Here is a 25,644-nt window from a genome sequence, read left to right as displayed (position 1 = left end):
TGGGACCCTCATGCCCAATAGAGTGTATTGCTTAGCATGTAGGAGTCAGTGTGTTTATGAGTCAGCTTGTCTCAACATCCTGAGATGCCACCCACCACAGGTCAAGTAAACAATTTGATATTACGACAACCCTGGTGAGAATATCTATACTGTATACTGTACTGTAGTACTGTATATCGGGAACAGCCTCCCGCTGCTACCCCTAGGGTCACTTATCTCCCTAAATATTAGATTCAAAGTTAGGAAGCATAATCCCTCAGCAATTTCACCTATAGGTTCAACTTTCAAGTCTATTTACTCTTTAGTGCAGAATCCTTTTTTCTATGATTCTTCACTTACCTACAACCTTGAGATCTATTTAGCATTTGCAGTAACTTGCCTGATATTATTTTCAAGAATTTGTGCTATGGTTATTCATTCAAAATGTATAGTACAGAACTAATCATTTTAAGGAAAAAGATAAAAGGACTGAATTATCAATAGTTTATTTTGTCAGGCATCTTCATATAGTAAAATAAGCCTGGGACAGATGACATCCCTAGAAACATCATGTGGATTGTTGCACAGGAAATTATAGGCCTCGAGTCAGGTCACTAATGAACAGCCCCTGTTAAAAAGGGGCACCCCGATTAAAAATAATAATAAAAATAAAGGGGCCTAATTAAATACCCCCACCCCCCCACCCCTCATCTTACAAGGCTCCATCACCCTAATCATTATTTCCTTCATACCTAGTACTGTATAATGTAATTCACCTTTAGAACTAATTTGTGCACATTTATCTGTAAACATGGCAGCTTTTATCACCCTTAAAGGCACTATTAACAATATACAGGCCACCCAATTTTGTTTTAGTAAATATCAAAAGAATTTAATTACGAATCAAAAGAATCTAGCCCGAGCATCAAATTTAATTTTGTTTACTACAGGTTATGAACCTGAAATATTGAGGAGATTAAGGTATGTTATGCCTTAGGATGTTGTTAATACTGTACATAGTATTACATAGCATTTACCACTCATTTTACATGTCCATGTATATATTTCCTAAACAAACTTGATCAAACAATTCCCCACACACCTCTCAAGCATATCGTTAGAACTACTTGATGAACAGGTGTTCATTTCGTTAGGTCAAGAACAGTCAATTAAAAGTTGGGTTTTAATTATTAACAAAGCATTCTCATACAAAAAACTCGTCAATTCACATCTTATCATATTTCGGGTGATACATTAATAATGATTACTGTTAGCACCATTCTATTGTAACCAAAACCTCTTCACTGTGGAACTTATTGAGACACTCCCCACATAAAAAAAATCAAAGAATTCAATACAATTCTGTTAAAAACATACTATACTGTACTTGGTTATACACATTGTGCCATTTTGTAACGCCCATTTTAAATACACTTTTATACTTTCTGAATATTGACAATTCATAAGCATAACTACTCTGGTAGATATATGTAATATATATTATAACCAGCACATTTATTGATTCATAATCACATTAGGGACTCAAGCACTCACACAAGACTAAGGTCAAACTAAGCTATCTTCACCATAATATTAATAAAAGGGATATTCAGTCATCACTAAGCTCTGTAACATATATTTTGTTCAACTTAACTATTGAGCAAGAATGATATCTAATAACTAAACTGGTTACCAATGCACTACTGGCTTTCAGCCCCCCCCCCCCGATTACTCACCTGAACGTACGAACGAACGTATGTACATGCGCACACACAGCTCGCTCTCTCTTACACATTTCCCCACCCTCCCCATACACGCTCACTCGAGTACACACGTACACACAAAAATTGCACTATTTAAACCTTAAATGGTTCCAATCATTATCTGCAATTTTTTGGTGAAAATGTTTTTGTGCACACCATGATGTAGTATTTGTAATTAGTCAAGTTATTTAAGAATTAATCTTACTTTCTAACCTGCCAGCCAGTAGACAAAAACAACATTTTCCTAAAAAAGTGCTTATCGCAGTTCCCCTGTATTGAGTATTTTAAGCATATCATTGTAAGCTCTACCACATGGTTAAATACACTGGTGATGAAGTACATAGCATTTGCATTTACCTAAACCAGAGTTTACCTTATAAGAGTCAAACGGTTTCTTATGTTCTGGAGGACATGGACCACATTTGGCTTAAATACACAACTGTAGTGAATGTCAGAAACTTGCCCTACTGACTAATTCCCATTACTGGTTTACATTCAAGTGGGTCATTCAATGTGCCTTAGTATTAAGGAAGGTACAGGTGGTTCACCTTAAGACCTAACTAAATTTAAGTTCATTTTTCCTTAAAAATACAACCTGCATTATGTGACAAATAAACCTGTAACTGCTGTACCTCTTAAACTGGGATCACTGTATTGATGTGATTACTACACTATTTGTAAAATTTGTGAAATGATTTTTTTAACAATTCAGTAATCCAATTGTCCTGGAAACTACCATCTATGTTTAAAACTGTAAAAGGCACATCCTAAAACATTCACATCACCGAAGTGCAATGAAAGAGGCAAACCTCCACGTGACCATAAATATGCACCAACAAATTCAGGACCGAGTGCACCTTACACTTAATTGTAAAGCTGAAAACTCCAATGCATAAACACATGCAAGTGGGAAGGGTTCACATCAACTGGACTGCCAAGTGAAAAATTTTAAATGATGTAACTATTTGACTGTTGCCTCTATATTCTCTCTACAAATATTCTTTGAAGCACCAATTAATCTTATTATTTTCCTAGTTATTTCACGCAGGTTAAAATTTATTACTAAAAGAGAAGAAAACATTGAATGAACAATTTTATTTACATAAGAATGACTTTTCCTGCAATTTTTTGCCACCCCCCATCAAAATACGGTAAGATATTCCAAATGCAACACGTTAAGGTAATACAGATAGGATGCACTTTACACGTGCATCTCCACACCATTTACTATACAGTATAATCATCGGCACCTACACCTTCAAAAATTTACTTATTGGTTTTTTACCCGTTAATGATTTTTGCTACAGTACAGTAACTTGCTCATTTATTTCTTGTAAAGCTCATTTCTGTTGTAACTATTTTCTGGAAATTTATTCTTGCAAGTCCTTTCCTCATTAAATGGTTAAAATAGTTTATCGGCCCCCTACATTTCTTTATATATGTAATGTACGCCAGGATGGTTAAAATTAACTTGTGGTATGCATGAATTTTGGTCTGCTACTGTATCCACAACCAAACTGGGTCTGCTTGTTGCAGCCAGTAGGCACACATTAGTAACCTTTATCCAATAATGGGTTAATGTTATCAGTGTTGGTACAATATCACAAGGTTGTGCCTGCGGCTGTAATTGCAACTAAATTTCTTCCACTTGTATACCTACAACCAAATTTGGACCACTTTGTAGCCACAACCAAATCAAATGATTCTGTATTTCTTTCTATGGTCACACTATCACAATAATAATGTTGCTAAATTACAAAATAGCCCTAAAATAAAACCTACCTTAAACCAAAAACTCTAAAACTTCTCGCTCTCAAGGACCTAGTCAATCCTGGGAACAATTTCTAGTGATAATGATTTTCAGACACTCGAGGTTATAATTGACCTTTAAATGAATTCAATAACTGACAAGCCGCTGAAAATTAAGCATTTGTATGAAGCCCTTTGTATGAAGCACTTTACAAGGCTTATGCCAAATTTTAACCCATCATGGCTCCTTTACCAAACACTATAATTTGAGATACTGTATAAACATACAATTAATATCCATGTATACCTTGTTACAAAAATGTTTACTAGCTTTGAATACGAGCAAATACCTACAAAGCAGTGAGACACATCCAGAGAAGGCATCAAGTTCATGAAAATGAACCGCATTATGTAAACGCAGTCCATTATAAGGCAAAGAGTTCCTGAATATTGCAGGAGAAGAAAGCCACTGGTATTAAGAATAAACAACATATGTACACTATTATACTAGAGAAATGACCCTGCTACCCCCCCCCCCCAACAAACACAAGGCAGTTTCACCATAATTCATCACAGACCAAAAGGTATGGTGTTCCAGACAACTGTTTATATATACACTATTATGGTTACCCTTTTATCCTGTAGAGTACCTTTCATATATGGAATATCATGGTCTCCAATATATCAACAGCAAGAAAATGAGCAATACATTCAAGTATAATAATTAGGTCTTCATAAAGAACATAAATAAAAGCACATTGTAAACTTACAAATCATGTATTATTAAAACACACACACACACACACACACACACTCCTGCATTCATATAAACACACATACATATAGACACAAACACTGCATACACACACACGGTGCAAGCTTGAGAGAGCATACAAGTGGTTATACCATATCCAAAAGAATTGGGCTCGAGAGAAAACAGATATTTCGCTTTTGTGAACACCGTGGCTACAACTCTACAAAAAGACTTCTACTTACCCTAATGGTGATTTTTCATTAGCTGCTAAAATATTAGGGGTCACTGGAGCCTAAGGGTTGAACTTTGTATGCGAAGCAGTCACTACCCACAGGATATGAACGTGGAGATGTAATCACAATTGAAATTATGGCAATGCATTGTAAAACCTGTATGGATGCGAGAGTTATAGAGATACTGTATAAACGCATCTCCTGAAAGAGATAATGTCTACCAAACAGATGAAAAGCACAAAAAATGAATATAAGAGAGAAAGAGAGGGGGAGAGATTCATGGATTGAACTACTGTATTTCATTTCTAAAGAGCATAATAAATAGTGAACCGGTGACCTTTAACCTAATCTGCTCTAGACCTAACACATGTAATTAGGCCTAATTTAGTACACATTATACTAGGGCTGGGAAAATCAGGTTTGTTATTTTCTTTCCCAGGGTCCCATAAGTAATAGTACAAAATGTGACCTTTTTTGGGGGGGGAGGGGATGCAACAGTGCACATTTTGTACTTACAGCCATAGTAGCCAAAGGTACTATCATTTGGATGGCAGGACGATGGACGTAACATCTGTGAATACGATACAAGAACCCGCCACTAAATGGGACTGGACCGGCTTCTAACCTTTTAAGGTTTCTATTCTGCCAAGAAGAGGGTCTGTGTGGTGGTAGGGAGGGGTACCCCACGCCCCTCTTCCCCACCATGTTTGGGGAGGGGACCCCATCCGGACCACCAGAGACAATACTTGCCTGGTGGGGGAATGGGGTCGCGTGTGTAGTATGGAGAGAGGGGGGTCGCGTGTGTAGTATGGAGAGAGGGGGCCCCCCTGTGTGGTGTGTGTGTGTTGAGATGGGGGGGGGTGCCCTCTGTGGTGTGTGTGGAGATGGGGGGGGCTCTCCCTGTGCGGTATGTGTGGAGAGGGGAGGGAGCCCCCCTATGTGGTGTGTGTGGAGAGGGGGCTGTTAATTGGAGGGAATGGGGGGGGGGGGGAAAGGGTGTTAGCAGGGTTAGCAAGCAATTATCAAAAGATGCAAAGCCTGGAAAGGTATTCAGCACTGACTATGGGACAGAGCAAAGTGTCTTTGATACCATTCCAGAGGCCCATACGAGAGCCAAAAGGCAGTTAGTGACGCCAAAGGTATCATGAGTCGCACAAGATTTGACCCAGGGACATACGACTTGAAAGAACACTGGGGAAGTCAAGCTTACAACCATCAGAAAATCAAAACATTCTACCAGGCAAATGATTATTCACAGAACAATGTAGTTCTGACACTAAGGTAGAGGTCTCTGTTCTAGCACCTGTCCTGAAATTAGCCAGACACTTTACACTTTTTATACTGGTGAAAGGATGAGGGCCAAGTAACAAGTAACAACAAATTATGTACCATTAAGTCTCAACAATCCCTATGATTGTTGACATTTTAACAGTACATAATTTGTCATGTGTAGTTGCTAACACGCATCTTTCCATTGGTTGAAAATGGCATTGCGAATGACAGAAATCTAAGGAAGGAATTAGTTTCCGAGAGAGGGGACATATGCAAGATTTTGATCGGCATCACCAATATCAGTGGGTACCTAGCAAAACTCATCTCTTACACTTGCTAAAGATGAGAAACACTGAATTCTCATCCCAACAGAATGTGAAGGGTTAAAATGATTCCACAGCCACTAGAGCATGGCAAGAATCAACAACAAAAAAGATATTTGACTTGCTGAAAGTAACCGAGTTTTTTTCAGTAAAAAATCCGAAAAATCTCAAATACGTGGTGCATTCATTATCAAGTGCAGACAGCGTTGGGGAAGAGCGTAATTTGAGAAGTACGTGCCATATAAACCCCAGGAGACAACATGGCTTTTAATAAGATAAGTGGTGGTGGTGCATTCAGTGCACAATAGACAGACGGCACCTAAGATAGAAGGGTTTCAAAAATCCTCCCCCCCTAAGAGTTTCATATTATGAAATATAACTTTTTTTTACTTGAAAGAAGGCCTAAGGGTGGACGGTAGATGATATGTTTTACCAGTAAATATTACAGCGTAAGTTTTTCTAGCAGAGAAGTAATTATCAAAAGAAGGCACCAAGCCGGGAAGACCAGTTCACATCGACTCTGGTGTAGGATATTCAAAAACTTCTTTTAGAGAATTTAAGCAGTGTTTAGGAGGACAAGACAACAAATACAGTCAGTTGCAAGCTGAAGCCAAGGTCGAACACCAGTATTTTGGAAAATAAGACCCAATAATGATGAATAAAGCAGTTGACGACAAAGGCAAGAATAAATCCCAGTTGGGAGAAAGGGGGGTTAAATCCATCATAAGCAAAGCTGAAGTGTGAAGTCTTTAAACACTGCCTTGGGAAACTCACTCATATTTGCAATAAGTAGGAAAGTGCAGTCCCAAGAAGTACTTTAATGGGATAAACCTGAGAGAAATTTGAAGGAAGTGTGTCACATTGTCCATGGTCAATAAGAATTTAACTGGGTGAAAATTAAATATTTTCTTGGTAAAGTTGCACACTTTCTCTAGTTCGATGTAAACTGCTACTATCATTCTGCACAAAGAAAAAGCATTTTGAATATAGATCTCCATTACGTTACAATATCAGTAGTGCCACATTACACAATATGAATTTGAGGGAGGGGTAATGGGTCCTGTAGCACAGTACAGGGGTACCTCGGCTTACAAACCGTCTCCATTCCTGGAGACGGTTTGTAACCCGAAAATTCGTAAACTGAAGCAAATTTCCCCATAAGAAATAATGAGAAATGAATTAATCCGTTCCAAAAAAAATTAACTTCAAAGTAAATTTTATACCTAATTTACCCAAATCTTAAGTGCAAATGTATGTATGAGTTATTACTTACCTTTACTGATGACTCCTGTTGGTGTATGGAAGACTGTGAGGAGGGGAAGGAGAAGGTGTTACTGTTTGGAAGGGGAGTCCCCTTCCATTATAACATCAGGCAGCAATGACTTCTCTGGGGTACACACACTGGCACCTTTTGCCTGCATACTACTAGGACCTGCTTCTGACTTGCTGCTTGATTTTCTCACTAGAAATCATTCCATTGAAGATTGTTTTTCCCTTCTTTGTAACACTTGTCTATAGTGAGACATCACATTGTCATTAATAAGATCAATGCAACGGCCTGCTACACCTTTATCTTGGCGATTCTTTTCAGCAACACTTTGCAGTTCTTCCCATACTGCACACATTTTCTTAATTAACGACGAAAGGACATCCTCTACTGCCTCCTCCTCCCCTGAAGATTTGTTGTACTGTCTATCTCGTTCAACAACATGTGTACCACTTTCATGTTTACGAATGATCTCTTGTTTTCCTCTATGGTCACTCACATGTGTTTTCTTGCCTTGAACCTTACCACTGGCTTTCTTGGGACCCTTGGCGAGATATATAATAACTTATATAATATAATAGATATAACTGTAAATCCTTGCAAAAAATTCAGGTGTGATGGTCACTTGGCGGGAGGCACTGGTAAACTGAGGCGCGATTGCCGTGCCACCACACGCTAGGTTGGCCATACGCGTATCAACAAAGTCGTATCCTGAGGTAAAGTTCGTAACACGACTCAAATTTTCCGAAGAAATTGGGCTCGTAACCAGAAAAGTTCGTAAAGAAGGGGATTTGTAAACCGAGGTACATACCACTGTAGTTTAAAATCAACACCCACAAATGGGGGATCCTTGGTTCCTTCTCAAGGGAGGAAAGAAATGGTTGGGCATGTGTTCCCTTTCACCTGATGCCTCTGTTCACCTAGCAGTAAATATGTACCCAGGAGTTAGGTAGCTTGTGGGTTGCATCCTGAGGAATGTCAATAGTTCCACCTAGGGAAAGACCTTGATACAAGCACGGGTATCCTGTCTCCGACAACTGGAATTGTAATGGGGCAGAAGGTACGTGGTTGTGCATGAACCACCAAGAATAATCCCGAAATTCATTTAAGCATTAAAACATCTCATATTGACAAGTACCTACACGCTCACACACACGCAGGGCTTCCCAGCCGAGTGGACAGTGATCAAGTGCCATAGTCCTAAGGACCCTGGTTAGATAGATTCCCAGCCAGAGCAAGAACAAAGGAGAAAATTTCTTTCATCTCATGCACTGTTCACCTAGCAGTAAATAGGTACCTGGGAGTTAAGACAGCTGCTATGGGCTACATCCTGGGTGTTTGTGTGTGTTAGAGAGAAATATATGTAACAGACATAAAGGAAAATAGGCCAGAAGTCGGTATATTACACTACTGACGGTTAAGAAAGATGGGGGTTCAAGAAGTAGTAGCTTGATCCTGCAGACACAAATAGTAAATGCATGTATGCATGTGCAAACACCCCCCCCCAAACACACATGCACACACCATCAACACAGATGCACATGCACGCGCGCACACACGGCATAAGAATGCACATAAACACACACATTTACACACTAAAAACATGGTATATAAAAAAGCTGCAGAAAAATATTCGATAGGTGCAATTCCTATGTAATACAGCATTTACAGCAATAAACCAAGACAATTTTAAAAAATATAAAAGGGATGAACGCTCTACCAAAGATCCAAGGCGATTCAGAAAAAATGTACATTTTTTTAACACATCACCTCTAACGGCTTTATGTCATCATGATATTCATGCAGCCACACCTCCAGCTTACTTCATGAACACAAAACCCATTCCCAGTTTAAAGTACAGTACAAGTCATCAAGGCTACATAATATGATTAGTATCTAAAATAACCAACTTTATTCCCTGGGTATCCTGGAAAAGATCAAGGATTATATTCACACTTTGTTTACAACCACCAGGCTGTCTGACGGACTTTATACATGTCATTAGCTTCAAATCATTCAGCTCGGTTGCTCCGGTAGCCTCTAGTAACAAATATCCACTAGTTCAATAACGTTGAGCATTAAGCTTGAAAAACACAGCATAAGTCAGCATTAAGAGCTTTATCACTCTGATGTTACCTTGCACGAAACAAAAATAAACAAGAAATATTAACGTTTGAAGCAATTTACGTTCTCCATTGATATCGGCTATTAACCTTTATGCCTCGCAGAATGGCGACTATCGGCGCAAACTGATATGCTTAGAAATTACAGTGCTGTCAAGAGTAATTATTATACACAATTAGCTGATGTATCCTTTGCAATCTAAGTTTTGCTCATCATTGATATAGTGGACACAATGGAAAGACAGCAGGACAAGAAAAAGAAGGAAAACAACATTTCCTCCAAATGTTTCCTTAAAGCTGACACACATTTCCAACACAATTCATTCACAAAACCAATTGTTGGGGAAAAAAATTATATACAATCCAAAAACATTCACAAATGATGACTAACAAAATGCATACTTTGAACCATTTCCTAGTGTCATTGATGATTTTTTATATAAATTAAAAGCATCACTAAATATAAATGAATCAAGGTTATCAAGCATAACATGGTGCTCAACATTTGAGCTTCCTGAACAAAGTGAAGTTTTACCAATTCCTGTGCTTCTAGATAACCAAATGGTACTATTGTATTTAAGTTGATAATAGCAAGTATATTACCACAAACTTCTACTTTTTTAGAGAAAACAAACAATGGTTACAGCAAACATCACAATGTACTACAGATGAGGTTACAAAATATTACATCACATCTGCTTACAAATTAACCTTGTCAGAATGGTTTCTTAAAATACATAAGTTACAAAACTTGGTCCTCTGTGTTAAAACTTTAGAATAATCATAAAAAAAAACAACTGCTTTTGGTGGCAAAGAAAACCAATGAAAGAACAACAGTTTTTAAAGTGACTCATTACACGGCTAAGAAAATTTGTTGAAAGCCAGCCAAATGTAATTTGAATGTGGAATACATGATAGTAGCCCCTGCGCCCACCATTTGTTTTAGATAATTATGTAATGAACGTCACCCAAATGTAATTACTTGACAAGAGCTGTGCATGTGGTGTCTTCCCAGTCCTCTTTGTCATGTCATGCTTTGAAACTACACACATACACACACACATGCGTACATGTTTGTGTGTGTGCGCGCATGAATATATTTATGTATGTAAGTGCATGTGTAAAATAGGATATGTGGGTCATATAACATGCCGAACAAAAATGAAAAAAGCAATAAGGTAGGAAAACCAAAAAAAGGATTATAAGCTAGGTACTGTATATTAAACTAAGGCCAGCTATACTGTATATATGGAGCCATTATCTTTTATGTCACATGTTTCACTTTTAATGTCAACATTTAAATGTCGGTGAATAGTGTTAAATTTTAGAGAAAAAAAAACAGAACCACAGTTTTTGGCATGCTTAACCAGGTATATAGTAACAAATATTGGGATAAATATTACACATGAAGACTAAACCACACACCAGAAGGTGAGATGACGTTTCGTTCCGTCCTGGAACATTATCAAGTCGATTGCTATTGAAGCGAGCATTAAGTAATGCAAGAGAGGTGAGGAGGAGAAATTCCTAGAGGAAGGCAAGAGCAAGGCAAAAGGTACAGATGGGATGGGTGTAATAATCAGATGTAAGAAGGAATCAGATGTAAGAAGGGGGTAATAATGGGTATACTGTAAGTGGAAATGTAAGAATATGAGGAAAAATAAAATACAAAAAAAGATAAAGGGGGGAGGGGGTAAGCTTATGTTAGATCACGTTTGTTAGAAAGGTTAAAGCATTTGAGTATGTACTTTGAAAGGGAAGTCAACAGCAACAAAGCCAGGACTAAGGTTCATGTTGAGCATGTTGTGCATCAGAGCCGAGTCAACAAGATGGCGTCTGTGAAGAGTAGAGGCATGAAAGTTTATTTTAGAAGATAAATCAATAGGGTGATTAGAGTCCCTAATATGACAGACGAGAGCATTGTTTGTGTCTGCAAACTTGAGACTTCTTTTGTGTGCCTCAAGTCTGTCATTAAGTGTACGGCCAGTTCCCCCAAAGTATTGGAGAGGACAAGACGAACAAGAAACAGAGCAGACGCCAGCATTAGAAGCAGGAGCAGCAGTGTGAACCAGATTACTACGAAGAGTGTTAGTTTGTCGAAGGGCAAGCTCTATGTCAAGAGGACAAAGGATATTAATTAGATTTTTGAGTTCAGATATGAATGGAAGGCAGAGCACAGTGGTACTAATGCTGGAAACAGGTTTGGGATGAAAGAAATTTGATTTAACTTGAGAATAGGCACAGTTGATAAAAATGTAAGGGGTAACCAAGGCAAGAGAAATTTCAGAATCAAGAAACTGAGGGTCAATGATGCGTAGAGGACGGAGGAAGAGAGAGACGAGAACACTGTTCTTAACAGAAGGAGGATGGTAAGAAAAGAAGTGAATGTACATACCACTATGTATGGATTTGCGGTAGACAGAGAAAGAGAGCCTGGACACAGAGCCATAAACATGAACATCAAGAAAAGGAAGGAGGAAATTAGATCCCCCATTCAACTTGGAAATGGATAGGAGCCAGATGGTTAAGAGAGAGGAGAGGAAAGGCTGGAAAGAGAAAGGCTCGTCATCATCTCATCTTCTGGTGTATGGTTCAGTCTTCATATCTTCAGCCATGTTATTGTGACTCGTCGTCTGCAAATATTACACATTTATTACCGCCCATCTTAAGCCTCACTGTTAGTCCTTCCTTTAGTTTCTTCCCACTTTTAAAAACAGTTTCTATTTGCAAGCAAGAAAAATCAGCTCTTCCATCTCCTAAGCAAACATATTTATGTAATATTCAAATTTGTGTTGCTTTTGTTGGTTATCGTACACCATGATTGGATACAGATGTACCATACAAGTTCAAGTATGCCCTTGAGTATGTTACAAAGTTTGCGTGTTTACCCGAAGATCACCCACGTATCCAATCATGGAAATGAACTTTCATCAAAACATTATCCAAATTTGGATAAATCATCCACACGTTCATTAAGAGTATGCTATTTATGGGTCTCAATATTTTCTTATAATAATTATATATATGTATATATATAAGTATAAACAATATATATATAAACAAACAAATATCCTGTACACTTCACTGACTTGTTTCCTTTACAATAGACTCTTCAAGCTTATTTACAAGTCTGTAAATCACAACTATCCCACTACGTTGTATAGTTTTTCTTTCCACTATTGGTTTTTCCTGTACGTGTCTTCTACATTTATTCTCATCTTGTTAAATGCATCTGTCTTCACAAAGTCAACTTTCTTGTACACAACTGAAGGAGCCGAAGCCCCTACAGAACATTTACTTGATGCCCCTTTCAAAGATTTGGGGCTATGTCCAGCCTCAGGGTCAAGATCCAGATCCAAGTACTGAATTTCATGTTGTGGTCTACACGCATTCTGTAACGGAAAGAATATCTGAAAGAGATGGGCATACGAATTAGTTCAACCCAGAAATGCAAACCAGGTTTGGCACAAGAGAAAAACCAATTAAAAGAACCACTTAAAGCAAAATAACTTCAAGTAGTACAGTGAGTAGTGCTGACAGAATTATCCATCCGAGGTCTCATCAAAGCTACTAAGAGCCAAAGCTCTATGCAGCCCACTCATGGTGATACACAAGTTGCTTGAATGGGAGCTATCAACAAGCTGGAAGACTGCCATGCAGTGCCAATAAACAAAAGGGAAAACAGACAGGTGTTAAATTACAAGCCATCTCTTACACATACATACCAAGCAAGGTGATGGAAAAAGTCTTATGAGAGTAGAACATCTGCCAGAAAGAACCCTTATAAACCAATGGGCTCAAAAACAACATCCTACCTCAAGTAATTATCAAAAAGGCATCAAGTCATCATGCATCACAAATCTGACAGAATTCTATGGTACAGAAGGTGCTACAGTACAGAACATGATTCAAGGCCAGGTTGGGAGAAGAATCGGGCACAGCAAAAAAAATGGGCCCAGTCAGACTGGTAAGGAAAATACAAGAGAGCACGGAAACCCTCTGAAGGAAAAAGCCACAGACTCATTAGGGTGAGTGGGCTGGCTGGGTGGCTAGTTAACTGGCAGACGGACAGGCAAGATGGCTGGCTTGCTGGCTGATCGATGAATGAATGGCTGGCCCGCTGGCAGACAGACAGGCAGGAGAGGGGGTGGGCAGGTGGACTGGCTGGTTAGTGGGCAGGCATTGGAAGGATTGGTTGCTGACTGGCAGTGTGAATGGATTGGTGGCAAACTGGTGGGTGGTTGGGCAGGAGGTGAGGCGAGGTGAGACAAGGTCAAGTCAGGTCAGGTCAGGCCGATTCAGGTCAAGTCAAGTCAGGTCAGGCTGGCGGACTATCACAGACTGGCTGTGGTCATACCACATCCCCTCAGCTCCCCCCCATCCCTGCTACATCCTATCCCCATCCCCACACCGCACCCTCCCAGAAATATCCCCCACAGCTCCAGCCACCTATAGATAGTCGGTTCGGTATTAATACGACTACCTTCCTACCAGATGGTGGCCTTGGAGGCAGACTCCAGGGCTCAGACTGACTGCTCAGACTTGTATACATGAAGGTACATTGGGTTTGTGAGAGTACATAGCGTTGGTGTTCTGTAAACAACATCAGACTCATGTTGTTTACAAACTGTGACTGGTTGCTACCACAATTGTGAATGCCTGCCTGACTTTGACTTGTGACTGGATGCTTGACTGACTGACTTGACCATGGCTGCCGCTGACTGGTCGCGACTGTGACTAGCTCTGACTACATGCTGCATAACAGAAGCAGTGAAATCTGTGAAGGGAAATTGTAACTGCTGGCTTAGCAAGGGCAAGGTTGTCACAACAAACACAATACTGTACTGGCCTCCAAAATAACTCGTACCGGACTTTGTAAATTCTGTTAAAGTGCCAGATTTTCGAAAAGCTGATTTTAATGGCCTAAGAATTTTGGGGGGGTGAAATAGATTGGAAAGTTCTGGGCATGGGGGTAGATCGATCTTGGAGCGCGACGTGAACCCAGCGATGGGTGATGTAAACAGGGATTTCAAATTGGAATCAAAATATAACTTTTTAATAATATTCTAAGCAAAGCACAGAAATGTAGTATACCATACAAATTTAACAGATTGAATAATAATGACCCAAAATGGATAAAGGATCTGAAGAACCTTATAGGTAGAAAGAGAGCTTGGTACAAAAGGATTAGGAATCCTAGCCGGGACCGGCTCCCAACCAGTCCACGTGTCTGCTTGCCAGGGATTTGGTTCTTCCCAATTTGCTGGGTTTGGGTTCTTGGTAACTAGAGGAAGTCTCATCTGGTTCCCTCTCAGGTTCGGACTTGGCTGGGTCTTGTGTGGGATTCTCTGAAAGTTTCCTTTTCTCTCCCTTCGGCGGCGTGGCTGCTGCTGCGGTCCCACCTTCGGCCGTTTCTGGGGGCCCCCGGGTCACTCGTCGGTTGCTCGAGCAGCTGTGTAGTCAGGGGCAGTGGGGTCCATCCTTCTGTCAGGCTCACAGCACAGTGTGGCTGTTGCTTCGAAGAGTTTGTGTTGCCAGCGGATCGACGATTCAGCTCCATTCGGACAGCGCCCGGTGGTTCATTGCCTGAACCGAGGGAGTTTGATGCGGTTTTTGGGGTTGGTCACCTCGGGTGACTCGTCTGCCGAGTTCTCAGGGTTTTGCTCTCTTGGCAGTTCACTGAATGGACGGTCGATGCCAACTCATTCAGTTGGCTATGCAGGACATACTGGCAGCCAGAGGTGGACCTGTTCACACCCGCATGGTCAAGGCATCTCCCGGTATATATGGCACCCTTCCCCGACTGCGAGGCCTTCGGGGTCGATGCCTTTTAGCAGGCCTGGGTGAGGTGGGGTTACATATACCTCTTATCTCTGGTTCCGCTGTTGCTTTGGGTCCTGGTTCGTTTGCAGACTTACCAGGGGAGAGTAGTTCTGTTGGCCCCTTGGTGACCGGACCAGCCTTTGCTTCTGGCGCCGCTTGCTTGGTCTCCGAACTCGGGGACTTTTCTGCGGCTCCGCCTCTTTCAGCAGAACGGTTAGGTTGCGCGGACGAGCAGCGCAGCAGTGGAGTGTGACGTTTGCGTGTTTCCTTGGGATTGGAGGGAGTTCTGCCGCTCTTTTCAGATTTTAGTTGTACTTTTCTTACCATGTGGGGTTTGTTTTGTTATGCCTACCTTTCTGGGTGCTTGACCCCAATCAACGGCAGATAAGGAAAACCCCCAAACACAGGGAGGGAGGTTTTCCAGGGCCATTGTTCTCTGAAATCTCTCTGAGGGGGCCAGGTTCTGGCCCATGGTCTTTGGTAGGCTGAACTCCATAGACTAATGCTCCAGTCTAATATATCACACATTAGCTTGAGAGCTCCAGGGAGCCGAAGGGGTTCTCCACAGAAATTGTAGTCGAGAGGAACCGCTAAATTATAGCCCCGTATCATTAACAATTGTGGTAGTCAAAACACTAGAAACATTAGTTAAAGCCAAATGGACTGAACACCTAGAGAGTAATGACATAATAATGGACAAAAAGTATAGTTTTCAAAAAGGAAGATCCTGTGTAACAAATGTATTTAGTTTTTATGATAGAGCCACAGATATAATACAGGAGAGAGATGGTTGGATTGACTGTGTCTATCTAGACCTAGAAAAAGGTTTTTGACAGAGTCCTACAAAAGAGGCTGTTTTGGAAACTGGAACATGCTGGATGAGTGACAGGGAGACTTATGACATGGATGAAAAACTTTTTAACTGACAGGCAGATGAGGGCAGTAATCAGAGACAATGTATCTGACTGGAGGAATGTTACTAGCGGAGTACCACAGGGTTCAGTTCTTACACCAGTAATGTTCATCATCTACATAAATGATCTACCAGAAGGAATACAGAATTATTTGAACATGCTTGCAGATGATGCTAAAATACTGTGGAAGATTGGAGCACAGATGATTGTAATGCCATTCAAATTGATCTAGATAAAATAAGTGCTTAGAGCATAAAGTGCCAAATGGAATTCAATGTGGATAAATGCCTTGTTATGGAATGTGGATTCAGAGAAAATAGACCACACAAAACTTACAATTATGTAGAATGGATTTACAGAATTCTAATAAAGAACGAGACCTAGGGATGGTTTTGAATAATAAGCTGTCGCCAGAAGAACACAAAGAACATTGTGAGAGGAGCGTATGCGACGCTTTCCAACTTCAGACTTGCTTTAAATTATATGAATGGTGAAATACTAAAGAAACTGTTCATGACTTTTATGAGATCAAAACTGGAATATGCAGTTGTAGTATGGTGCCAAAATCTCAAGACGCACATAAAGAAACTAGAAAAGGTGCAGCAGGATGCCACAAAATGGCTTTCGGAACTGAAAAACAAGAATTACGAGGAGAGACTATAGATTAAACATGCCTAAACTAGAAAAGAAAAGAAAAAAAGAGGTGATATGATCACCACATACAAAATTCTAACAGCAATCTACCAAATTGACAAGGAGGAATTCCTGAAACAAGCAACACCATGAACACAAGGACATGGTTTCAAGCTAAGGAAACAGAGGTGCAGAAAAAACCTTAAAAAGTTTTCTTTTGCAAACAGAGTGGTAGATAGTTGTAACAAGCTAAGTGAGAAGGTGGTGGAACCCAAAACCGTCAGTAGTTTCAAAGCGGTATACTATAAAGAGTACTGGGAAGATGGGATACCACGAGCATAGCTCTCATCCTGTAACTACACTTAGGTAATTACACACACATACATGTCTTTGGTTGATAATACTATTACCGATAGACGAGAGAATGTCATATTCTAGCTCACTGCATGCAATTTTTATAGATAATATTATGATATATATTATAGCCTAATGTAACCTTGATTTTGGCATAAATAGAACACAAATGCTTAAATATGGTAAATTCTGTGTGATGTTACTCCAATTGATGTTTCATGCGGTACCATTAGCTGCCAAGTTCTGATCCTTTATCTGTAGATATGACACCTTACTTCCTCCTGGGAGCTCCTCATCAGAGGGCACCACAGCAGAAGCTCCTCGTGGAAGCTGTTATCACTACACAACCTTTTCACTATGAACTTCTCTAATCTCTCCTTTTCCCTTGCCTTTCTTTCAATATACCAATACCTTTATTTCACCCTTGTACACCCTCATTAACCGATTCTTTGGCACTCTACTAACGTGTGCATATCACTTCAGTGTACCGTGCTTTTACCCTTTCCACAATTTCACATATGATTCCCTCACACTACATCTTGTACTCCCGCATTACATGACCCATCCCAAATATTGTACTTACACCAGTTGCTTTCCTCAATTACAGCAGTTAGTTTTCGCTGCTTGTCCTCTTGTAGTATAATGTTTATCAGTACTGTACTTTCTTACTTCTCACAACATTCCTTCATTATACTATTCACTTCCTTTACCACTCTTCTACTCATTTCCTCTCATTTTACTACAATATTCCCATTTTCCATCCAACACTTCCCGTATGAACATAAAACTTTTTACTTCTAACAGTATCTTCCTCCTCTATAGAAACCCCTAAAATCCACAACATTCGCTTCCTCCTCCCCCTCTAAAACACAACCTTCTTCCTACGCTGACCAAACTTTCTTCTCTAGCACACACTATTCAACTCATTTACAATCTTTTGCAATTCTAACTCCCATAGAAAAACCTTGCATCATGTGCACACCTCAATAACAATTTGTCTGTCACAGTCCACACCAACTCGTGATGTTCTTAATTTTATAGTTGAATTCTCTACACAGGAAGCAATAGGTAAAACACTTAAATTAAACACTTGTACAGAGTTCTTCACCAAATATTTCAAGGATTACTCTTTGGTCTTAACACTTCAAAGGGTACAAATTGGCCAGGGCTCAATTCAACACAAGTACTATATGTTATGTTAGAAAAGACAATAAAATAAGACAAAAGATGCCTTTTCAACTTTCTCTTTGAATTACAACATTTTATCCCAAAGATGAAGTAAATTAAAAAAATTAAATTATAAGCATATACAGGTACCATGTAAACAAAATGATAAACAGTTGGAAAGTGGATTTTTTCTTTTGGTTGGGGGAGGGGAGACAATAGAGCAATACAACATGCAAGGGTAAATTTAGGCCACAAGTCAGTTTGGTTTATTAAGCTAGCTGTTTAGGTGACAATATAATTACTATGGCATGGCAGGGAAAATGAAATAATTACCATGAACGTTTATCTCTTAGATAATAATTTGAATGACATGTTTCATCACTAACCTGTTCATCTGCATTTGTAGAGTTGCGTCTACTTCCAGAGTTGGATGTATGATCTGCTTCATCACCACTCTCATTGCCACTACGACCATTGCGCAGTGTAGGTGGAGTTGGAGAGGGTGCACCTCGTTTGCGCTGATCATGCTTTTTAAGGCGAATTGGGGCTGGATCTAGTACAAACATATTTTTGGGAACAGACTCTGAAGGGTTCTTTGTTGGTTTAAGATTTCTATCAACCACAGGTGGAGCTGATGAAGGTGGAGCTGGTGAACCCCCAACAGCACCCAACACCTCTTGTGGACCACCAGATGGTGGCGGAGATAACTCGGAGCAGCTCATATTCCCTCCATCAGAAGTCTTTTTGGGCTTAAGTCCCCGATCAACTGCAGGAGGATAGATTGGACTTTTGTTTGTTTGTGGAATATTTGAATACAGACTTGCAGGTGATATCCTAGGGTCAAGTTCTCCTTGTTTATCATGTATATCATGCACCCGCACATCATAAGAAAATATTTGGCTTTGCGAGGGAGTTTGAACAAAGTTATTGCAGCAATGTCTTTGAATGGTCCTTTCAGCTGCCTGGGGACTCACAGATTCAGAATACTGCTGTGATCTAACCAGAACATGAACGTCTTCATTTATATCACGAGGCGTTGACGGAGGTATGGAGCAAGTACCAGATGCTGGAGAAGGTTCAGGGTCAGATGTCCCAGTATTAGCCTCATGAACAGAGAAAGTACCCCCTATTCCATTTCTAATTTTCTCATTCGAACTGTTTTTTCTCACTAGTGAAGTTCTTGTGATTGTGTCCAAGTTTTGATATATCTGTTGGGGAATTTCAGCAAGATGAGGTGGTTTGGGAGGTCTAGGTGGAGCTGCTTGTACCTGCTGATGGTCGTCATCTGATATACTAAGACTGCGAATATCATTTGGTAAAGTGGCAACGTTACCCAGCCCTGGCGACAACCCACTCTTACTTCCCAGGCCATCCCACTGCCCATCTTTACAAAATGTGTCCCTGGGTCTTGTTCCATCACTGAAAAATTTGGCTTCCACCTTAAGTGGAGTACCATCCCAGTCATCTCCACTGAAAACACTGCTGCATTCTGTTCCTAATGGCGACTGGACACTTAATGCGTCTTCAGACGCTCCAGATGGCCGTAGCTGTCTGTGGCTGTCATACGACTCTCGTGGTATGGCTCCCGTATTTACTGTGGGGGCAGGGGGTGCCTGTGTTAATGGAGGTTGACTATCATGGTACATTACTGGTGCCGGAGGAGCAATTTCATTGGGTATACTTGAGCGATGATTTTCTAAGGACCCTGGTAGTGGGATATCATTAAATGGGAAACAGGAATTTGTATTTGGGGTTCTTTTTCCAGTAAAACATGTACTAATGGGAATATATGGTCCAGACGTAGATGAACTAGGAGATGATGGTGACTGGGGAGGAGAATCTAGGACTTGATGGTCTAGAGGCAAGCTATGAAGTGGAGCTGGAGGTGTGGCCGATGGTGTTGTTGGTATGTGGTTAATGGGTAACGGGTACTCGTCTTCTTGGGTGTAGATCTTGAGACCGCACACATGGCATACACAGTCAACCCATCGATTCATCTCCTGTTCTGTCTCTGCACATAGGTAATAAACCCTCTTGGGAGTCTTAATATCGAACATGTACTTGTACTCCGACTTTCGATTTGCAAAAGTTATGCCTGCATCAACCTGTTGGAAAATAATCAGTTTCAAATTTTGGTGAAAGAAAGAAATGTTTGCTTATCCATTTAACTACCAACTGTACTCTACTCAGACCACCACATTATTTGGTTAACTATTTCCAACTCTGCATTCAAAATACAAGTACAGTACAGTAGATTCTATCACCACCATGTACATGCCATTTAAGAAACTTTGCTAATATTTTTGTCTCAACCTTTCATTCTTAACGTTACAACATGCAAATTTGATCATTAAGCCATACACAATTCCAACCCCCCACACCCCCATGATCATGGAAATCTTATTAGAATATTTTGCAAGAAAGCGTCGCGCCACACCAAGGTGCGCCTGGCATTCCATGGAAGCGCACAGTAATACTGAAAAGTGTATACTCTTTTCAACCTTGTCATCTCAATTCTCGTCCTAGGTTTTTCAATTTGGTATCAATGTGTTCGCAATAGAATTCTCTATAGGATTAAAGGCATATAAAATCCAAAAGCCCGGCATACCATCCACAACAAACAGAGAAAGTGAGAGCATGTTACCCGGGAGCACACAAGAGTAATAAAATGTGTACACTCTTTTCACTTTGGTTACCTCAATTCTCGTCCTGGGTTTTTTGTTTTAGTATCAATGTGTTTGCAATAGAATTCCCTACAGGAGTATATGCATATAATCTCAAAAACAGTGGCGCGCTCCACCCACAGACAAGATGAAAACGGGCCGTGGTTACCCGCAAGTGAGTGCCAAGCCACCCCAAGGTGTGCCTGGCATTTCAATACAGTGCGCGGTAATACTGAAAAGTGTATACTCTTTTCAACCTTGTCATCTCAATTCTCGTCCTAGGTTTTTCAATTTGAGTGTCACAGGAGTGACAAGAACAGTGATCGGGTTTGATATATAAGGCCTACAATATAATGTGTACACCTACATAACATGTAAACCTGTCCCTGAAATAGCTCAAAGGAAGTCTTGCAACCCACTCCTGTGCTGCTATTCTGTCTGAAAAACGTCATCCAGAAATAGCATCAAACATTACTGGGAAGGAGAAAATTGTAATTTGACAATCTTAGGCTAATGGTACATAATAACCTCATCACTATAATAAGCAATTAAAACTGATAGCAGAATTATTTTACAGATGGTGTTTAACTCCATTACATCCATGTAGATGAATTATAATTTTATTTTCATAATTTATATCAAAATCAGGGTGATAATACCAAATTAATATAGGACAATAACTGCATTGGCCCAAGGATCAACATGCTGTATGTCAATAACTACTCCTTAAGGGGTTAAAGCTCTTCACTCTTCAAAAGTCTGAAAAGCAAGATAACGCCATCATTCATCATACTGGTGGTCCGGGAACACATCCCCTATTTATAACATTAGAGTATACCTATGGGAAATTTCTTTCCGTGTTATGAATGCCTTTTAAGGACTGTTCTTTTTCAAGTTGGGGGCTCCCTGTACTGTATGTAGTCCTACAAGTTACTTATCGCTTATATTTTTTCTTTTAAAACTTCAATTTAGGTGAAGCAGCAGAGCTACTCATTCCCTCCTATAAAACCTTTCCTTACCTTATAATAATAATGTTTATTCGGGTAAAAGTACATACATTTAAAATGAGTTACAACAGAATATTGGATTTCTAGATAAGAGATAATACACATTATGCCTAAAGCCACAAATATTCACAGCATTTTGGGCAAAGCTTATTATTAAACCTTATTATCTGGCTTCTTAAGAAGATAGTGTTCCACAGTAACACTCGTCAGGATCCTCTTGTGATATTGCAATATGTGGCTGTCATTCCTCCATCAAAATTATTCTACTTCACTGGCTACTTCACTTGACCAAACAATAGGAATTTCAGTCAATTCATTCCTGTCATCCCATAACCCTTCCCCCATTTGAGTCCCTCTGGCTCTGGCAGATTGTAGAAAACAGATTTTTCCCTCTTCAATTCATGCCTTATGTATTTTACAACATGCTTGGCTATTACAGCCTCTAACAATACTAATTTTGCAGTTTGTGAATGATTTCATGGTTATGTTCTCCACTGATTTGCCACCTTTTCTACTCGCCTGACACTCCTGCCATTTTCATCGTTTCCTTTCTCTACTTTTCTGTGTTTCCATGTTCATCCTCTCTAATGGGTTCCATTTTCATGTTGTCTATGATCTCCAGTCACCTTGTCCTCCCTTCTTCACATTTCTCCCAGAATCCTATTCAGCTCAGTAGTCTGCAGTATTCCTATTGCTTCAGTCTCTCATTCTCCACAAACTTGCTCCATTTTTTCCCAGTCCATCTTTACTCATCTACTGAACTTTTTCTATAGTACAATACTAGAATTTCTGTTCCTCTTCTCTCCAACCGACCGACTTCCAGTGTTTACTGAATATGATCCTATAGCCAGGTTTACATCTGTTGGAAAACAAATATAGTCTTGTCCAGACTATTTCTGATCCGCATCCTCCTCAATTGCATGCATCCTCTCCCTCCTCCTGTCAATTCTTGTCTGTGCTAGGGGGACAGCAATCAATGCACAAGATATAAATTTAGAATATAATACGTGATTTGAGTACATGTGTTTAGAAAAACATTTCCAATTCATGTAATACTTAATACTGTACTCTAACCTTTAAAACTTGTCCCTGATGAGGGATAACTAGAAAAGACAAGGACCAGATATTGTCACAAATGAAATCACTGTCATCCAAAATCTAGACCTCCTTATAATGGATTCCTCTAAACAATGGACAGATTCTGTCCTTTTATCTTATTTTTTCTTTATAGAAAAAAACAGCGCTGAATGTAATGAAACTAACCATTTGTTAGTTTCGAGGACCCGGCTCGAATGCCTCCACCGCAACCCCGGAAGGGGACTCTCGAGACCGCCCGAGTCTCAACACCAACTAGATGCTGCCCCGACTGAAACCCTCAGACGTTTCGAAGCCGGAAGCAAAGGGGAAGGAACCAGATGCACAACAGAAGGGAAAGGACTACGAGAGGCAGACAGAACCAAAGTTGAAGCAACTCCCACCCCAAAGTCTGGGTCCCTATAACCAAAACAGGGTAGTCTCGGGGCATCCGGGAAAGCAACCAACCAAGCTCGTTGCAGCAACCACAACCTAGCATGCAATGCAGCAGCCGCCTGCACCCTCATATCATGAACAGTAGCTTGGGTGAACTGGAGCACGAACAAGCAACAAACGTCGCACAACTCCGGGTAAAAAAAATCACCGACCCAACAGGCAGCATGGCGGAGGCACAACAAGCTCGCACAAAGCGAGAGGGAAACTCAAGGGTCACATCCATCGAACCACATAGCCCCCGCGGAGTTTCCCAGGGCCCTTAGCCTTGGTTACACGCTAAGGGAAGCCCAGGCAGGATACTGCGAACCGGCGCCCAAGTCTACCAAACAAACTGCTAAAAGCTGAACCCCCGGGATGTGTCCACTCACGGGGGGCCTAGCAGGGGATACCACTAGACACACAAATATAGAGATATACTCCAACAACAGCTAGGGGAAAAAAACGAAGGCAGACCCCCCCCCCCCTTCCCCACCAGGCAGAAACAAAAACAAAAGAAAAACCCCACAAGAGGACAACGTACCCAGGCGGAACAGAGCCGGCCGTAATTAAGTGGTGATAACTAGCTTAGCAGTACCCCGCGCCCCTACCAGTGACAAAAACTACCCCTACCCAGAGACAAACAAGGGCAATAAAACCCAAGCTGACCCCAAGGGCGGCCAAGTACCGAGCAGTAAAAGGCACAGCAGAGTGTCTCCTTCCACAAGGTGACTTGTGGAAGGAGACCCCCTAAGCACCGAGGGCAGTACTTACCGGGCACCTAGGGAAGGGAACCCTAGGCGCATGCAGGTCGAGTACCTTGGAATATTACTTCTGGCTCACACACCACCTGTAGAGATAGCCCATGTCACAAGACACAGAACTGAGACAAGCAGGAGCCAGAGGCACAAGACTACTCCAGTATCGCATCAGCCAAGAACCTTCCTCTCCTGGGGAGGGGGGGGGGGGGAGGGTGCAGACAGTGGCACGGCAATATGATGGCATCATGCTCATTTGCCAATTATCGTTTGGGGAGTTCTGTCCACTCCACAAGCCAGGCCAGGTTCTGACTTGTGGTCCCCGGTAGGCAAGAACTCCATACACATTGACTGATGCCAGAAAGTTATACATATCCATTCAGCTTGGATAGCGCCGGGAAGCCGATGGGGCTCCCCCTAGAAAATGCTAATTTCAAAAGGGGCCCTATAATGAATTCAGGGCACTTTTGTAAAAGCTTAAATAAGAAATTAAATTAGGTTGTGGTTCCAAATGTTTTTAAATATAAAAGGCTTTTGAGAAGACTATCCAGCTGGAGAAATTTGTGTTATTCAAATCAAATTTTTCTAATAAAAGTTTTGTAGCACACAAAAAGATTGGGAACCATGGTCAAAAGTCAGCTCTACTTCCTCAAACTACCCAACTGCATCCAAACAGGAAAACACAACCAAGAAAGTTATGGTCCTTTCTCTGAATACCAAATTTCTAACATTATTTTGTTTTATAAATAATGTTCCTCCTTACATAGCCTTTAACCATTCATTTTTTTTGGCCCATTACTCACCTGGTCACACTGGTCAAGATCGATTTTACCCTTCAGCTTTCGTCGAGTGCGGTCTGTGTAGTACTCCAAGAAGTACTGCCCTGGTAATTCCCCAGATCGTAGTACAAACCACCGCATGCGCCATTTCTGTAAATACAGTATACTGTAGTACAGTATTAAAATTAATTAAAAACTTGACATATGTAGACAGTTAAAATGCATTAAAATAAAAATCCTCTAAATACAAATTATTTTTTAACTATTATAAATGAGCAATCGATATAACTTTTACATGATCAATACCAAAAGTTTAATTACATTTCAAGCCGTATGAAATAAATTTAAGTTTTGGCCACAATCATCATTTGTCAGGAATTTCCAGAGCTCTAATTCAAGGCAAATAATTGCCCTACATTGCAGAACAAAGGAAAAAAATTATTTTACAATTTTAATACTGAATAAAAGTTACTGAAATAACATGTGAATGCAATTACCATCCCTTGATGTGCACTGCACATTGTGGTAGAGCAGGGAAGGTGGTATTTGAATAAAACTGCATCAACTTTATGTACCA

General features: G+C 40.4%; 1 protein-coding gene across 4 annotated transcripts in view; it reads right to left on the bottom strand.

Moving 5' to 3' along the window:
• Positions 1 to 469: 469 nt before the first annotated feature.
• Positions 470 to 25,644, bottom strand: part of dos (daughter of sevenless) — a 31,264-nt gene continuing 6,089 nt past the window's right edge. The window contains exons 2-4 of one of the 4 annotated variants that reach the window (XM_069319136.1): positions 25,092 to 25,217; positions 18,741 to 20,459; positions 470 to 607 (exon numbers count right to left, since the gene is read on the bottom strand). In XM_069319136.1, coding sequence (XP_069175237.1) covers positions 572 to 607; positions 18,741 to 20,459; positions 25,092 to 25,217 — 1,881 coding nt within the window. In that variant the 3' untranslated portion in view covers positions 470 to 571. Of the gene's footprint in view, positions 608 to 1,148; positions 12,874 to 18,740; positions 20,460 to 25,091; positions 25,234 to 25,644 lie in introns of those variants that run through there. The other 3 variants (XM_045770117.2, XM_045770118.2, XM_045770119.2) reach the window with 3 other exon arrangements.

The sequence above is a fragment of the Procambarus clarkii genome, chromosome 92 (genome assembly GCF_040958095.1).
Source record: "Procambarus clarkii isolate CNS0578487 chromosome 92, FALCON_Pclarkii_2.0, whole genome shotgun sequence".
In the NCBI taxonomy this organism is placed as follows: domain Eukaryota; kingdom Metazoa; phylum Arthropoda; class Malacostraca; order Decapoda; family Cambaridae; genus Procambarus; species Procambarus clarkii.
Note: the sequence above shows the minus strand (reverse complement) of the source record. Positions and strands in the feature narration are given on the sequence as shown.